This window comes from Haliotis rufescens, unplaced genomic scaffold (genome assembly GCF_023055435.1).
Source record: "Haliotis rufescens isolate VD_foot unplaced genomic scaffold, xgHalRufe1.0.p SCAF_4, whole genome shotgun sequence".
Lineage (NCBI taxonomy): Eukaryota > Metazoa > Mollusca > Gastropoda > Lepetellida > Haliotidae > Haliotis > Haliotis rufescens.
Window position 1 is genome coordinate 63,581,698 of NW_025964112.1, and position 18,452 is coordinate 63,600,149.

General features: G+C 43.4%; 1 protein-coding gene across 2 annotated transcripts in view; it reads left to right on the forward strand.

Annotated features, from left to right (window-relative positions):
- Positions 1 to 18,452, forward strand: part of LOC124112180 (dual oxidase 2-like) — a 47,335-nt gene that overhangs the window by 17,436 nt on the left and 11,447 nt on the right. The window contains exons 7-27 of one of the 2 annotated variants that reach the window (XM_048381756.1): positions 695 to 861; positions 1,170 to 1,230; positions 1,832 to 1,928; positions 2,207 to 2,267; positions 3,406 to 3,508; positions 3,720 to 3,892; positions 5,166 to 5,344; positions 5,938 to 6,056; positions 6,856 to 6,993; positions 7,990 to 8,118; positions 8,538 to 8,549; positions 11,923 to 12,134; positions 12,810 to 12,995; positions 13,550 to 13,642; positions 13,829 to 13,964; positions 14,367 to 14,460; positions 14,804 to 14,979; positions 15,116 to 15,161; positions 15,531 to 15,772; positions 16,642 to 16,872; positions 17,336 to 17,476. In XM_048381756.1, the coding sequence (XP_048237713.1) occupies positions 695 to 861; positions 1,170 to 1,230; positions 1,832 to 1,928; positions 2,207 to 2,267; positions 3,406 to 3,508; positions 3,720 to 3,892; positions 5,166 to 5,344; positions 5,938 to 6,056; positions 6,856 to 6,993; positions 7,990 to 8,118; positions 8,538 to 8,549; positions 11,923 to 12,134; positions 12,810 to 12,995; positions 13,550 to 13,642; positions 13,829 to 13,964; positions 14,367 to 14,460; positions 14,804 to 14,979; positions 15,116 to 15,161; positions 15,531 to 15,772; positions 16,642 to 16,872; positions 17,336 to 17,476 (2,796 nt within the window). The remainder of the gene's footprint in view (positions 1 to 694; positions 862 to 1,169; positions 1,231 to 1,831; positions 1,929 to 2,206; positions 2,268 to 3,405; positions 3,509 to 3,719; positions 3,893 to 5,165; positions 5,345 to 5,937; positions 6,057 to 6,855; positions 6,994 to 7,989; positions 8,119 to 8,537; positions 8,550 to 11,922; positions 12,135 to 12,809; positions 12,996 to 13,549; positions 13,643 to 13,828; positions 13,965 to 14,366; positions 14,461 to 14,803; positions 14,980 to 15,115; positions 15,162 to 15,530; positions 15,773 to 16,641; positions 16,873 to 17,335; positions 17,477 to 18,452) is intronic. The other variant, XM_048381757.1, reaches the window with a different exon arrangement.

Here is an 18,452-nt window from a genome sequence, read left to right on the forward strand (position 1 = left end):
AGTACTGTGCTGGGGTCAGTTCGGGGTTACAGTACTGTGTTTGGGTCAGTACGGGGTTACAGTACTGTGCTTGGGTCAGTACGGGGTTACAGTACTGTATTGGGGTCAGTACGGGGTTACAGTACTGTATTGGGGTCAGTTCGGGGTTACAGTACTGTGCTGGGGTCAGTTCGGGGTTACAGTACTGTGTTGGGGTCAGTTCGGGGTTACAGTACTGTGCAGGGGTCAGTTCGGGGTTACAGTACTGTGCTAGGGTCAGTTAGGGGTTACAGTACTGTGTTGGGGTCAGTTAGGGGTTACAGTACTGTGTTGGGGTCAGTTCGGGGTTACAGTACTGTGCTTGGGTCAGTTCGGGGTTACAGTACTGTGTTGGGGTCAGTTTGGGGTTACAGTACTGTGCTTGGGTCAGTTCACGGGTGACAGTACTGTTATGGATCAGGCACAAGGGATTATAGTACTGTGTGGAGATCAGGAACAGACATTAGAAATACTACGCACTATTCCCACACAGTACTTTATGAAATACAGTCTTTGATCACACTTTTTTAAATTAATGGGGTTTTTTTCGAGAGTAATATTCACTGGGGTCTGAATTGAAAATGATTCTGGAATGTAAGCCAGAATTCCTCATGCACAGTACAAAACACATGGTACCGCCACCTTAACTTGCATCGTTCTATTTCCTTTTATCCAGGACTAGGAGACACCCATGTGTACGAAAATCCCGGAATTCTCTCCCTTGGCGTGCTGTTTTTCCGTTACCATAACTACCGAGCTGACGATATAAGGAAATACAACCCCAGCATGTCCCCAGACGATATCTTCGAGCGTTCCCGGAGATGGGTGATTGCCTCCCTTCAGGTAATCCAGGATCCTGATAACCCCACCTGCTTGGAATGAGGGTGCTACATTGCTGAGTCTCGAATACCCTCTAAATAGACCCCAAAATCCCGCGTTCAAATAGTTGGCAGCCTCTGTAATTCACGTCTTACAGTTCATGCTGTTGACGTCAACTCGTTACCTGGCCATCCCGCGATGTCGCTCAGGCTGTTTACGAATGCAATAGTTGACAACGATGTTAACCTCGCAATGATAAACGTCGTCTGACACAGACAACGCCGGTACATAGTTGTTATAGACATTTCAGTAAGTGGTCCATGTATTTCCAGAAAGTCATCATGTACGATTGGCTGCCGATGTTGCTGAACACGTCCGTCCCAGAGTATACAGGTAAACGCTTTCATAACTTCCAGAATACACAGGTTATCACTTTCGTAATTCCCAGACTATGCAGGTTATATTTTCATAGACGTCTAAAATATGAGATAGGTTTTCATGAAACATCCACGGAACACCTACATTGCACTACGTAACATATGGAATATTAAGTAATGTTTTTAGTGAGTCAGTTCGTTCGTTTTTACGCCTCTTTGAACAGTATTCAAGTTCTATGTCGGCTTGTAAATTTAATGTGGGAGAAAAGCCCTAAGTCATGCAGGGCTTTGATGTTTACCCACGAGCACGGGTATGGAGCTGACAAACCTTGAAACATAATCGGTCGAACCCACGATCACAGGTTCCTGACACGCCAAAGGGACGCAACTCCTTAGACGGCTGTCCCCTTCACATGAGTTAAGAATATATTTGACTTAGACTGTGATTACCTCATAGAGTATGATCATAGATTTCTGGCGGACCAAAGGGACGCAACTCTGCCTGCCACCCGTGCCCCTATTGTTTTCAATTAACGGCTGGGTTACATTTATAAAAAAAATAATTCTGTTTTAGCATGTATGCATGTATTGTGTACTACATGTGCATGTTCATCCAGGTTACCGACCAGCAGTGCAGAGCAAGGTGACTGACCTCTTCGATGCCACTGCCATCAAATACATCGACACTTTGATTCCGTCGGGGATCTATCAGCGGTGAGCATACTCTCTACCTTACCTACCCACTCAATACACAAACTTTCCCATATACTTACAAGGGTGGGTACATGCTTTACCTCTACATTCTGTACTTGAGAAATATAATTTGCTCCACCCCCATGTGTAGTGTAATAATTTATAGCTTTGCCCAGAACTATTACAGTTAAAGCACGAGGATGTTCTCACATTGCTACAACCTTAGACCACGCCTTCCTACATCACATACTCCTGTACAAACGATTAAAGACGTCTGTTTGTGCATTTTGATATTTCAGAACGAACAATTGCCAGCTCTTGGAGACGCACCGACTGTGCAACACATACTGGATCGCTAAGGTAGGACTTGTCCACAGATGGGCCAAATACACTGCCGGGCAAGAGAAAGTATACACTTTAAAATTGGTTTTGAACAAAAATCACAAACGTTATCAAAACGTCGCAAGGCTGAAAACAATGCGAACTTAAGGTCCAAAACACAACTGTGATACCCGTATCAAATACATCACCATCGAATAACCATTTCATGTTTGTTTCATTTTTAGCCAACATCAAATGGTGGTGTGTACTTTCTTTTGCGCGGTTATTTAGTAAGTTGAAAGGATGGGGAATATTATTAAAAGAGTAAAAGACACAGTACTATACGATACCATATGTCTATATCGCGCTTTTCGTGCCTTTCAAGGCTCGGATGCTATGTCTTTATCACGGTGTTCGCGCCGTTCAAGGCTGGGATGTTATGTCTTTATCACGGTGTTCGCGCCGTTCAAGGCTCGGATGTTATGTCTATATCGCGGTGTTCGCGCCGTTCAAGGCTGGGATGTTATGTCTTTATCACGGTGTTCGCGCCGTTCAAGGCTGGGATGTTATGTCTTTATCACGGTGTTCGCGCCGTTCAAGGCTGTGATGTTATGTCTTTATCACGGTGCTCACGCCGTTCAAGGCTGTGATGTTATGTCTATATCACGGTGCTCACGCCGTTCAAGGCTGGGATGTTATGTCTTTATCGCGGTGTTCGCGCCGTTCAAGGCTCGGATGTTATGTCTTTATCGCGGTGTTCGCGCCGTTGAAAACTGGGATGTTATGTCTTTATCGCGGTGTTCGCGCCATTAAAGGCTGTGATGTTATGTCTTTATCGCGGTGTTCGCGCCGTTCAAGGCTCGGATGTTATGTCTTTATCGCGGTGTTCGCGCCGTTCAAGGCTGTGATGTTATGTCTATATCACGGTGCTCACACCGTTCAAGGCTGCGATGTTATGTCTTTATCGCGGTGTTCGCGCCGTTCAAGGCTCGGATGTTATGTCTTTATCGCGGTGTTCGCGCCGTTCAAGGCTGGGATGTTATGTCTATATCGCGGTGTTCCCCCCGTTCAAGGCTGGGATGTTATGTCTTTATCGCGGTGTTCCCCCCGTTCAAGGCTGGGATGTTATGTCTAACGGCTAAGTGCGCCTCTGTAATGCACTATATCGCTGTTTCAGGATGTATTGTTCAACAGTTTGAACGGGGCTGAGGAGACGTTGCTAGGACTAGCTTCCCAGCTGGCAGAGGGAGAAGACCACATCATCGTCGAGGACCTCCGAAGTAGGTGGCGCAGTCGTCTCTAGCTGAATTCATATGTCCTATATGTCTGATAATGACGACAGGAGATCAAACAGTGCCAAAAGTTTACCATATGCACCACTATACACGTATTATTCTACATTATTACCTACTGTGCATTTCTTTAAAAAAATGTGACCATTTGGCTGTTTTCGTGTACTATATAACAGGTAGTATATATCTGCTCCCACAGGCAAGTTCTACGGTCCTCTGTTCTACTCCCGTCACGACAGCGTGGTCCTCAACATCATGAAAGGTCGCGACTACGGCCTGCCCGACTACAACACCGCCCGAAGGGAGATGGGTCTGGACACTATCACCTCTTGGGGGGACATCAACCCATGGCTGAACGCCACAGAACCCGAGGTAATCCGTGTTCTCAGATAGTTATCCACCTTAGCAGAATGCATGTTCAAAACAATAACACCTCACACAATCATACCAACCCTGTCTCACTATGTTCTGGCGTACTGATGGCCCAGTCATCTAGCAGGCGCCGCAAGTAGCTGAGCAGAGTCGTGTCCCATTGGGGTGCCAGAAACTTATGATCGTGGGTTCGAATCCAAGACTTGCCCTAATTAATTTTCTAGATTTGTCAGCACCACAACCCTTCTCGATTGTATATCATAATGAAACGTCCAGAATCACTTCGGGTTCCCGTTCCACATCAAGCAGCCGTGCCACGATACGATTGAAATACTGTTGAAAGTGGAGAAAACTCACTCACTCACTCACTCACTCACTCACTCACTCACTCACTTCCTGCTGCTGTCATGTAACTGGAATAATGCTCACTGTGTTGCGAAACAGTCAGTTCACAACTTTGTGAGGTGGGGTGAAATGGGGTTTAACGTCGCGTTCGAGATCGTTGCACTTATAAAGCGACGTGTGTGCATGTGTGTGTGTCTGCTTGTACTATTGCGAACTAATGCCGATTTTATAGTGCTTGCCAACTGCCGCAGTTTAACACAACAGGTAGTTTCTGCATGGTATCTCGTCCGGCTAGCACTGTTTACTCGGACTAGTACAAGCTGCCTCACACACGTCGCTATGTAAGTGCACTATCATGAACGCGACGTTTAACCCGATTTTACTTCACCTGCAGACCGTCGACCATTTCATTTTGTTTAATTGTCGTGTCGCGTCTTTGGTGTCTACTGTGAATATATTATGGATAATGCCACAGAAAACCCGGTTACACTAGCAAGGTATAACAATGCCTGTCGGGGTGCGCACTGCCACCGTGTGTCACTGTGTGTCCACCTGTGTCATCATCTATAATGTTCATGTTCACTTAGTGATTTGTGAGTGTCTCCTTTCCTTTTTTCGTCGGGGGCGGTGGGGAAGCCTAGTGGTTATAGCGTTGGCTCGTCACGCCGAAGACCCGGGTTCGATTCCCCATATGGGTACAATGTTTGAACCCATTTTCCGGTGTCCCACGCTGTGGAATTGTTAGAATATTGCTAAGGCGGCGTAAAACCATACATTTGTTCGTCGCCATCTGCCTTTGGGATCCGTTTCACAAAGCGATCTTAGCGCTATCGTAAGTCTGAGTTAAAGTATAGAAGATACGTCGAGACCGCTTTGTGAAAGGCTCATGTGTGCACCACGAGTATCACACGTTGTGATTTACCTATAGGTTATAGAGCGCATGCGTGTTATCCACAACGACAACCTTGATAACATCGACATCTACGTGGGCGGGATGATGGAGACGACGCCGCAGGGGCCAGGGGAGCTGTTCTCCCTCATCATCATGGACCAGTTTCTGAGACTGCGAGATGGAGACAGGTTCTGGTTCGAGAACAGGAACAACGGGTGAGTAAGGGGGAATCACCTTATAACGTAAACATGGGGCGCCGCTTTGATCAATAAACCGCAGAAAACAAAGAATTTTTAAATAGAACCATTACCATTTCCCTGTATTATTGCGGTCGCAGAGTGTGCAGTGAAGGTAGTTACAGTAATGCACTTCACTGTTAACAGACCCGTGAAGATCCGGGGTAGCATAGCTCTTCAGGAACCCATACTTGCCGTTATAGGCGACTATGCTTGTCGTAAAAGGCGACTATACTTGTCGTAATAGACGACTAACGGGATTGGTTGGTCAGACTCGCTGACTTGGTTGATGCATGTCATCGATCCCAACTTCGTGGATCGATACTCATGATATCAATCACTGGACTGTCTGGTCCAGACTCGATTATTTACAGACCGCCGTCATATAGCTGGAATATTGTTGAGTGTGGCGTTAAACAACAAACAAACAAACCACTGTTAAGACAAACAGCTGGTACCATGTGCATGAAACGGAGTGTCCACCATAATATCTCTGCCTATTGCAGTTACCTTTCTGGGTCGGTTTAAGAGAACAAATATCTCCATTCTTGAATTGTACATGTTTATTGCAGCATATTCTCCGACGACGAGATCGCTGAGATCATGTCCATCACCATGTACGACATCATCGTCAACACCACTACGATTATGGAGGACGAGATCCAGCAAGACGTCTTCACCTTCTCACACAGTCAGTACACAAGCACTACCTGCAGACACTAACTGTAGTACTGTTTATGGACATTGTCGAAGTTCTGCTCAAAGAGATTAATATATGTGACCAGCCATGAGATAAGGGACCTTATGGGTGAAAAATCACATTTTGAGTTCTTACTCTACAGTAAACTACGGTTATAACGAACACGCTTATAACGAACTGACGGATATAACGAACTTACTTTTGGGTCCCGACTATTTGCTGTAGTTATACTGTGTATATGCTTATAACGAACTACGGTTATAACGAACTAAAATAAGTAGTCCCTTTGAGTTCGTTATAACCGTACTTTACTGTATTTTAAAACTGCAGTATCTTAGGAACACACAAATACATTTGATAAGCATATTTATTACAGAGTGACATGTCATAAACCATTTGGATTCATTTTCTGCAAATTCCCATTTTCAGGCTTATTACTCTTTTTGTAATAATTGTAGTTTTTAGATATAATGTCTGATTTATTGAAAGTAGACATGTATGCTGAAATGCTTTGAGTGAGTGAGTGAGTGAGTGATAATGTTTTTGTTACATTACGAACTAACGAGCCAGAAGTACGATATTTTGTCTACTGTACGCACACGTGGCGATTTTTACGGCGTTACGTTGACGTCTTTCTTTATGAGGTCACAGCACAATTGTATCCTAGCATCCATTTCTCCTGGCGGGTCACATATTTTAATTGTTACCATTCCAGATAAATGTTACAGTGACAGTTATGGTGAGATATGTGTAGCTGCGTGCAGGTCTGTAACTGAACATTATGTTCCAGGTGACCCCTGCTCTCTGCCCTCACTGTTGAACTCCAGCATGCTCGACGCCTGTCCTGCGCACAAGGGCTACAACTTCTTTGCCGGAAGTGAAATACCTTACATCATCATCTGGATCTGTATAGGAGTTATACCACTAGGTGACGTCACATGATTCCTTATTTGGGCACATGCATAACTCGTCGGACTGGAATTAATTCCTGAACAATACTTGGGCGGATACGGGGGGGGGGGGGGGGGGGGGGGGGGTTGCGCGCCCCCCCCCCCCCCCCCCTTTTTATTTTGAAAAAAATCTTTATTTCTGTATAAATTACCACCAAAGACAATAAATAGATCTTAGTTGTGCGCCCCCCTTTTCAAAAAAGCTGTATCCGCCCATGCAATAGTATAAGATTGTTTGCTTGTTATCTGGTTGTCATATGTCATGATAGTGTAAGTTTATACATCGTCATACCATACATGTAGATTCATCCTCGATTGTCAAGAGTATTTTAGCTTTTATGAAAAATACCCATGACCCCATTCGTTTTGAGCCCGATTCAAATTGCATGATGCTATAAATAGTCGTCCAATCACATTGCTCTCACGAGCAACAGTAATTTTGTGCTAAGCTGCAGATAGGAATTGTGATGATGGTGACGTCGCTTCCGAAACAAAGGCGAAATGGGGTTTAATGTCGCGACCAAGATTATTGCACTTATGTTGACTTCCAGACTAATGCCGATTATGTAGTGCTAGCCTAGTGAGATACCATGCCGCAGTTTTAACATGAATACCCCACTCAGACACAGTATACTGACTCCCAGCCGACCAGTCCAGGTTTTAACCCCTTAATGCCACCAGCGAGTTAACAACAAGTACTATCTTTAACGTCTTTTGGTATGATGCGGCCGGGGATCGAACCCCGGACCTTCCGCTCTCTGGGGGGACGCTCTACCACTGGACCACGGAAGCGGTCTACAGTAATAGGATGACGCATGTTATGACATGAGAGCCAATCCAATATGCTGAGTGTGGTGAGGTATCCAGAGGGATCCTCCAGCCTTTGAAAATTGCATGTACAGTGAATGTTCTACTAAAAGTAATATATGAATCGCAAAATTGTGTTCTGACCCGTGTCATCCCCGTGTCTGCAGCATGCATCCTGGTGGCCTATATCCTGGCCAAATGCAAGCGATGGCGTCACCAAAAGAGGGTCAAGGACGCTAAGGAGGAGAAGGAGAGGAAGAGGATTCTACGACGTACCCTGTCGTCCAGTGTGTCAGGTACGTCATTCAAACACGTCGTGTAGGACTGTTCAATATCATTACTTCAGTAAGACAATGCCGTTACACAAAATGCTGAACATATTCAAAGTGGGAAGAAGGAGTGCTTAGGATTTGGGTTTTCACGAAGTTCTAAAAGTTCTGGCCAGAGAGAGAAAAGGAAATGAGATTCCGAAGAAGCAAATCAATCCTTTTTCTGTCCCACAGATTTTATTAACTGTGTGTTTATTTCTATTTTATGAGTATTATTTTTTATCCTTCTATGTTGTTTTGTGAGACTTTACCTTAACTCGTATTTGCCTGATTTGAGTATATTAACATGGTTTTCTCTTTTGCATTGGTGTTAACGTATTAAAAAGAGGAAGAAAGATGTGCATTAATGAAATTATACATAATGTTTTCCATTATTTTGTTTACAGATGAAACAAAAAGTAAATTCAACTTATTTGTGCACTACACGGGTCAATAACGTATCACCTGTTCACACACATAAAAATATATTTATGTATATAAATTAAAACGTTTTAGTTTCTTAATTACATGTTAATTCAGCACATTAATATTTAACATACTATGTGCACAGTAATTTCTTTAACCACTAGATAATCATACGATATAGCCAGGTCACACGAGAACCGTTTCATGCGTTCCCATAATCATAACACTGGAATACTCTCATGTACGTACTGTTCACAACCAATCATGTACAATGTCACTGATGAAAGATACACACATGATTTAACTATTGCGCCAGTATTAGCCTGAAAATTCTGTATTAGAATATGTTTTGTGTTGGGTGTTGATAACGGATGGCACCGTTGTAGAGAGCTAATCTGATTTTGTTTGGCCGATTTGTGTGTGTTCTTTCATTTCTGCAATTTGCTGGCTTCCCACCATGTCGCCTACTTCTGAGCTGACGCTTCATGCAATGTTGAACTTTCGGGGTGTGCAGTGAAGGTAGATGACCAAACTTGTATTTTAGATGTTAAGTAATACAAACAGTGACAACTTACCTGACATAAGGCCAATCACTTAACTCTGCTACACGAATCTGCCATCATCTTCCCGAGGCAAGGGTGTTAACTGAGTACAAAAGTCCAGTTTCCATCTTTGACGAACTAAGCTTCAATTTCTTTGGAAGATTTGGAAGATATCTGTCGACGCCCAGATGTCAGAACACATGCTTTGCAAATCCTGCAGTCAACGGAAATCTGCACGTTGAAATCCACGCTTTTTACGAACCGGATTTCTTGTTCATTGTGCGATTTTGATTGGTCTGTGCATAGACTCATTGGTCATTAATAAAAATGTAACTCCGGAATTCCAGCCCAGTTGGGCAAGGGTGGGAACTGGACTTGTACTGTCCTATCTGCAATATATATAAACATTTTAGTTAAAAAATATCAGTTTATGTAATTTAGACAAATGTGTATGTTGAGACGAAGCTGTTATGAATCAACTAGCCTTTTTCTTTATCGATAAATGTGCGTCATTATCAGTTATTTGATCAATGACCGTTCTAAAATATGCTATTACAACTAAACTCTGTGTATATATTATTATTTGGGCAAGTCAAACCTAAACTATGTAAAACATGTTTGTTCTCTTGATATATACATATGAATACGGAAGTAAGTATTTGTTCTCCAATTACAATTCGGACAAGTCCGGAAGGTGGAATATCCCTTTAACTGCGTTATGCATGTCCTTAATGTCGGTTTCAGACAGATATACTAGTATCCACAGCACGCTTTGGTTATCTTCATTCCAGAATAATAGGTGTGACTGTTACTACAATGTGGGATGTGACCGATCATGTCTCATTGTGCCTCAGCTGCATGGATCTTTGGCTTGCTCACTCTATCATCCCAGCCTCAGAAACCCTTAAGACCTTCTTTACCTTATTTCTCTTGTCCTCAGAGTTTGTAGTGGTCGTGAATGAGATAAAAATGATAACTATGTTCACATTTTCTATCAATTTTAGACCGCCTCCGTGGTCTTGTGGGAGAGCGTCCGCCCGGAGAGCGGAAGGTCCGGGGTTCGATCCCCGGCCGCGTCATACAAAAAGACGTTAAAAGATTGTACTTGTTGTTACCCTGTCTGGCGCTCGGCAGTAAGGGGCTAAAACAAGGACTGGTCGGCTCGGAGTCAGTATACTGTGTCTGAGTGGGGTATTCATGTTAAACTGCGGCATGGTATCTCAGTGAGCTAGCACTATAAATCGGCATCAGTCCGGACTAGTACAAGCAGCCACACACACACATACACGTGCATGCACGTCGCTATATAAGTGCAATAATCTTGGACGCGACGTTAAACCCAATTTCACCTCACCTCTATCAATTTTATTCAAAGCCTTGAGAATTATACCCTTCCAATGCTATTTACTTATGGACCACCATTATTGGATGTTTACGTGTCCTCAGCACAATATATTAGTCTCGGGCTAAAAACAATGGATAAATGTTATATCTTTCAATCATTAAAGAGATAATCCATTTTCTCAATTCTCAAAATTATTTGTGCAGATGAACCATTCGGACGTCATACTGCAGCATTTTGAACAATACGTTTTGAACTCACCCATTGTATGACGTACAAATGGTAGCGTCACGTTATTTCAACAATATATTTACTTCAGTGAAGATTCTTTGTTGGGTTGATTTCACATATGTCATTCATAATTGATGTGACCCGTGAAGATCCGGCATAGAATAGATCTTCAGCAACCCAAAATTGCCGTAAAAAGCGACTATGCTTGTCGTAAGAGGCGACTAACGTGATGGGGTAGTCAGGCTACCATGAATTTGGAAATTATTCGATTCGGATTGGTCAATCAGAGGCTATTTAATCACAATAAACCCCCTCTGATTGAAACAGCTGGTTTGACGGCCGCATCACCGCGGAAGCTAATATTCATAGAATAGAACTTTTTTCAATCATTGTCAGTAGGCGTATTTAAATAACTATACCTACAATTATAGGTTACAAATTGCAAAGTTACCGTCACTACAAAAATCAAAGGATGTGTGGCAATACATTTCGTGCAGAAAAAACGATAGAAATCAACAAAGAGAGTGTATTTCAAGTTTTGGGGACAACAGAGATCTTGGAATTTGGCACTTTTCTGTATACTGTGACGTCATATCTTTTGTGCCACAATGAGCGATATGACGTCATAATGGTGACGTGCGGTATAGAACGAAAGCTTTCAAAGCTTGCTTAGTTCTCTTTAGGGGTGCCGACCTCATGTTTGCTTTCCAAGTTGCCGTGCTTATATGCTGTCAATGCCTGTCATGTGTTCGAGTGAAGTATAATGGTGTAAACAAACTGCTTGAGCATATACAGCGCAATATTATGTTTAAACGCTGTTGTCGGTGAATCCGTAATTCACATCGACAACCCACTCAAATCACTGGACTCAACCCATGCCGCTTCACTCAATATATTTGCTAGCAGCAAAGAGTCCGCGTTTCATTTAATCATGGTAGAATTACTATGTTTTCAATGTAGAGCTAGGTTACCTGGAGATTATTTGTCAATCGTGAACAGAACCCGCAATATATCGACGTAGTCCCAACGTTGTCACCGATTTTTGGATGTATTCGAGTGTAGTTCCAATACTATATGCCATCCCGTTCAACGTTCCGTAGATGTCATACCACAAGGAGTACATTTAACACCAAGTACATATAGATACCCCGTAAGATGTTGATCTTGGTTATTACACGGAACAATATGATATAGATAGGTCCTTCATGAAGTATATCCTACCCATGCAATAATGATATATCCTGTGTATAGTTCACGAGACTCAGGAGTGGCGGGGTAAGGATGCGGCCGGGCGCTGTGTGGAGCTCCATCTGACGTCCAAGGAGACGCTGGAGGTGTTCAGCACTGAGGGGACACATCTGAGAACCATCAAGCTCCTCAACATGAGCGTCATCAAAATCAGCATTAGCAACAACAAGGGGCGCAACGTCTTCATGATTCATGTACCTAAAGAATACGACTTGGTAAGATAATACAATAGGATATGTGTGTGTAGACATCAGATATATTGTACGTCATCATCGTGTGTGTAAGCGACAAATCCCGGAATTATGACAGTTTGTTGTTTAGCACCATGTCCTGTGTAATTCCTAATTTACACAAGGATGTCTTGATATAAGCAAAACACTGTTGAAAACACTCATAAACCAACTGCACGTTTACTCCCTGTTAATCGATCCCTAGTCTCACTGGATCCGATTCAATTAAAGAGTGACAAGATTGTCCCCGATGCCCGTAAACGTCTATCAATACCTGACAAGCATCAATGCTGCACGATGTATTATTCATCATTGATGCGCCTGGTATTAAGCCACGATATTCTTCATTGATGCACCTGGTATTAAGCCACGATATGCATCGTTGATGCTCCTGGTATTAAGCCACGATATGCATCATTGATGCGCCTTGTATTAAGCCCCAATATGCATCATTGATGCGCCTGGTATTAAGCCACAATATTCATCATTGATGTGCCTGGTATTAAGCCACGATATGCATTGATGCTGCACAATGTATTAAGCCACGATATGTATTGATGGTGCAGCATAAATTAAGCCCTGATATGCATCAATGCTGCGTCCTGTTATTGTAAATATAAAGGATTTGTACCCTAGTTCACGTACTGTCGTCTGTCGCAGGTGTTGGAGTTCCCAAGCGAGGTTCACCGGATCCAGTTTGGGCAGAGTCTGACGGACTACCTCGGCAGCTACGACACGGAGTTCATGGTGCAGGAGATGTCGGTGAAGGAGCTGTACGAAATGGCCATGACCAAGACCAAGAGGAATGCTCAGCTGGAGAAATTCTTTAAGACTGTCTTTGCCGAGGTAACAATGTTATGTCAAAAATAGAAGGGGTAGAATAGGTCTTCAGCAACCCATGCTTGCCGTAAAAGGTGACTATGCTTGTCGTAAAAGGCGACTAACGGGATCGGGTGGTCAGGCTCGTTGGCTTGGTTGATGCATTTCATCGATCCCAATTGCGTGGATCGATGCTCATGATGTCAATCACTGGATTGTCTGGTCCAGACTCGATTATTTACAGACCGCCGTCATAAAGCTGGAATATTGCTGAGTGCGGCGTTAAACAACAAACCAACCAACCAACCAAGAATTTCGACATAATTTGTTTGGCTTCTGGTACTGTAGCTTTTAAATATATCATCGTTTAGTCAACAGTCTTACTGTTGCCCGCACCCTTTGTGTTCCTAGTACGATACTGGTAGATTCAATGAGACAGTTTCACATCACCGCCTATAAGTTTAGACTCTCCAGTGCCACGTTCTATAAAGTGATCTCACTGTCGCAAGCCTATAACGGTCGTCCTAGCGCTACGATCGCGTTGATGCACAAAGCCCATGTGGAACTGTTTCTTCTCTCAGGCGTTCAAGATGGACTATGACCCGACACTGGACCAGGTGCAGCTGGACATGAAGAAACAAACCAAGGAGATCCTCCAGTGTGAACTCTCTAAGGTAAGTAACTTGTGAATCACTCATTGCATTCGAACAGCAATGGCAAGAAGCGTCCATTAAGTTTTGTAAAGGACCAACTGAAGCAGTGATGATGTATTTATAATAATGAAAGTTGGGGACAATGATGATGCACTGTGAACCACTTTAGCCTCCCTCCCCACTCATTCTCTCACTCGTCTCTCTCAGGAGGAGTTTGCCGAGGCTCTTGCAGTGAAGGCCGACTCAGACTTCGTGGAACACTTCTTTTGCCTCATCGACTCCGACAGGAACGGCTACATCTCCTTCAGGGAGTTCCTTAACGCTGTCGTGCTCTTCTCAAAGGGTATGTCTGCCACTATACTCCCCCATCAACGGTAATTGTGTTTTCTTGTATGTACGTGCAATTGAATGCCAACTCTTCCTCATGCATGGGACGTGTGTTCTATACTATATCCTACAGAATAGGCCTTCAGCAACCCATGCTTTCCTTAAAAGGCAACTATGCTTGTCGTAAGAGGCGACTTACGGGATCGGGTGGTCAGGCTCGCTGACTTGGTTGATGCGCGTCATCAATCCCAATTGCTTGGATCAATGCTCATGATGTCAGTCACTGGATTGTCTGGTCCAGACTCGATTATTTACAGACCGCCGTTATATAGCTGGAATATTGCTGAGAGCGGCGTAAAACAACAAACACACACACACGCTCCTTTATTTTTGAATGACGCCTCTCCTCCAACCACAGGGACGTGCCAGGACAAGCTACAGACGATGTTCTACATGTACGACATGGACGGCAGTGGTGTGATGACCAAGAAGGAAATCTGCCAGATGTTCAGGTACGCCAAAATACGACAAGAAATATTTTTGGATCACACTCAAGTGATGCAACACCAAATTGACATGTATGCACCTAAATACCCAATAGTTGCAGAGAAGTTCATTTTACAACTGAAGAATGAGGAGGAATAGTCTCACTGTATACGATCAAATCTATAATGTCCATGTGCGTAGTGTTAATGGAATGTGCCTCCAGACAGGGACGTCCACTGATTCAGGGCCAGGGTCAATGCCTGGATCCTATTTATGAAATCCTTTCTTGTTGTCCAATTTTATGTAGCATTTAACAGCCGTGGTGTTTGTGTTATACACCTCACTCACTCACTCACTCACTCACTCCAGGTCACTGTTGGAGCTAGCACAGAGTAACCTGGAGAGCCAGGAGGTCGAGCAGCTGGTGGAATCTCTGTCTGTCCAGGCAGGACTCGAGGATAAGGAGCACTTCCGGTTTGAGGACTTCTGCCAAATCCTGTCGCCCCAGATGGACATGTTGTGGAACGCCTCCATAGACTGGAAAGGTCAGTAGAATGGTAGAATTTATCGTAGTGCCTGTATGGTAGGCTGTATTGCCGTGTTGGTTTGGTCAAACAGTACAGATTATATGCACGCGGTCTTGTATAACTTGTTGACTAAATGTGCTCGATTATGTTTCAGGAATCAAGAACTGCTTGCCCAATGATAAGAGTAACCACAAAGCGAAGTAAGTTGTACCAGTGCATAAGTTACATGGTCATTCGGCCTTAAAGAGAATTTACCTCTACCTACTACCTGTCACTTGCTACTCTGGTGTAGTACCTATACCACTGGGACGGAGGGGTAGACTAGTGATTAAAGCGTTCGCTCGTCACACCGAAGACCCGGGTTCGATTAACCACATGGGCACAATGTGTGAAACCCATATCCGGTGTCCCTAGCCCTGATATTGCTGGAATTTTGCTAAAAGTGGCGTAAGGCCATATATAACTAATTATTACTTCGATGACAAAAGAATATAATGGATCACGTGTTGAGGATAGCATGCGGCAAGGGCGCATCATGTTTTGAATAAATTCCTTTGATCTACTCTCAGGGGTGATTCTGACGTCCGTCAGCGCACAAATTCCCATCAGACGTCAGGAAGTCAGTCCAGCACAGATTCTGTCCACTCTCCAACCGCTAGACGGAGCTTCACGGCTGTCAGGGAGAAGTACACTCCGGTCAAAGCCAAGATCAAGATGGTGAAGCACTTCGTGGAAAACTATCGAGCACACATCTTCTTCCTCATCATGTTCTTCGGCATCATCTTGGGGCTGGCAGCAGAGAGATTTTACTGTGAGTGCACTTAAATACACTGTACAGCTAGTTTGTCTGAATGTTAGGGTTGTAACTATAGCTTACTATTTCTCCTAAGTACATCAACAAACTTATACTGAACTGAAATTACCGGTATATCCAGACAGAAACATTAGGATTAACAATGAGTGGAATATACTTTGTCTTCCTCTCTCTTCATTCATGATCATACGTTCTCAAGGTATCAGCTATGTATTTGCATTGGGACAGGAATGTATGAGATGAGACAGTCTGAAGCTGTTGTTCCCTGCCATAATGCCCCCCCAAAACGTTGAATATGCCATATATTTCAAAATATACTTCGCACCAAAAATCCCTTTGAAGATTCGGGCTTAAAATAGGTCTTGCCCTAAGAGACGTCTATGCTTGTTGTAAGAGGCGACTTACGGATCAGTTGGACAGGTCAGCTGACTTGGTTGATGCATGTCATCATATCCCAATTGAGTGGATCGATGCTCATGATATCAATCACTGGATTGTCTGGTCCAGACTCGACTATTTACAAACTATTGTCATATAGCTGGAATATTGCTAAGAGCAACGTTAAACAACAAACAAACAAACTGCACCAAAAGAAACTGTTCATATGATGAAATCAAAAGAATTTTTTTCGGTGCTTGGTACAGAAACAAATCACACATCCCCCTCTACCAACAAATATTGTGATAGAGCATGCTTTGTAACTGAGATGTGTTTTTCTAGCGCACGTCACAATTATTTCTGTGTAAGATTCTTGCTGAGTGAACTCGAGGAGCTAAAACATGTTAGCCAATGACTAGCAAACGTAGAAGGTTCACTAGTGAGCTACAGGTTGAGAGAGTCACATACTAACTTCTGTCTCCCTATAGACTACACAGTCGAGAGGGAACAGAGCGGACTCCGGAAGCTGATGAGTTACGGCATCAGTATGACAAGAGGAGCTGCTGCCGCGATGTCGTTCACATTCTCCCTGCTGTTACTGACGATGTGTCGCAACACTATCACCTTCCTCCGGAGCACCTTCCTCAACTTCTTCATCCCCTTCGACTCCCACGTCTCCTTCCACAAGGTCGTCGCCTGGACAGCGCTGTTCTTCTCAGGTAGGTCAAGTCAGCAGACGGGAAGACTCTTGGACACATGGTGGGGTGGCCTAGTGGTAAAAGCGTTCGCTTCCCAGGGTTCGACTCCTGATTTGGGTTGAATCCCGGTTGACCATTGTTGACGTCCCCGAAATTATGTCTGGAATAGTGTAATAAACACCGAACTCATTCTCGGGTCACTCAGTTCATTCAATCACAGCTCGGCATGTGACACAATGTTATAATACTTTGAGTTTCAGAACGCAAAGTAGAATTTTTATAATGTAAATGCTCCTGGACGCCGAACTTCCGGTCATTACCGGGAGTCAGAATCTGGGCAAGGGTGTCAACAAACCTTCAGATTGCAATTTTTGGCATTTGTCAATTTATGTAATTCGTAACTTTTTCCGAATCTATTAGTTATGCGAGTGTTGCTAGTCTTTGGGGTTTTTTTTCTTGATTTAACAATGTGTTATCTCTGCAGCTGTCCACGTGATCGGCTACAGCTTCAACTTCTACAGCATTGCAACACAACCCACTCGCTTCCTGTGCATCTTCGACAGCATTGTCTTCCGCGCCGAGGCCCTCCCGACCTTCACCTTCTGGCTGTTTGGCAACATGACAGGTAGATAAGTTAATACACACAGATTACCGTAAAACACAAGATTACCGTAGATACACACAGATTACCGTAAAACACAAGATTACCGTAGATACACACAGATCAACGTAAAACACAAGATTACCGTAGATACACACATAGTACCGTAAAACACAAGATTACCGTAGATACACACAGATTACCGTAAAACACAAGATTACCGTTGATACACACAGATTACCGTAAAACACAAGATTACCGTAAATACACACAGATTACCGTAAAACACAAGATTACCGTAGATACACACAGATTACCGTAAAACACAAGATTACCGTTGATACACACAGATTACCGTAAAACACAAGATTACCGTAGATACACACAGATCACCGTAATAACACAAGATTACCGTAGATACACACAGATTACCGTAAAACACAAGATTACCGTAGATACACACAGATTACCGTAAAACACAAGATTACCGTAGATACACACAGATTACCGTAAAACACAAGATTACCGTAGACACACACAGATTACCGTAAAACACAAGATTACCGTAGATACACACAGATTACCGTAAAACACAAGATCACCGTAGATACACACAGATTACCGTAAAACACAAGATTACCGTAGATACACACAGATTACCGTAAAACACAAGATTACCGTAGATACACACAGATTACCGTAAAACACAAGATTACAGTTGATACACACAGACTACTAAAGATACACACACCACACAGATTACACACAACTAGATTACATGTGAGTATTGTATTATCGGAATTCGTCTTTTGCTTATATGCCCGTTAAATACCACCATTTACAAAGTCAAAGAGTTTGGATAGTTTACTTGAAGCACTAATTCATCAATGTGATTATGTGGATTTTGAAATTCCTTCTTGTATCTTGGTCTCCTGGCCTATTGTGAGTCGCAATGAGTGTAACCTCCAGATGTGCCGTGTGTATTATAAAGGATAAAAAG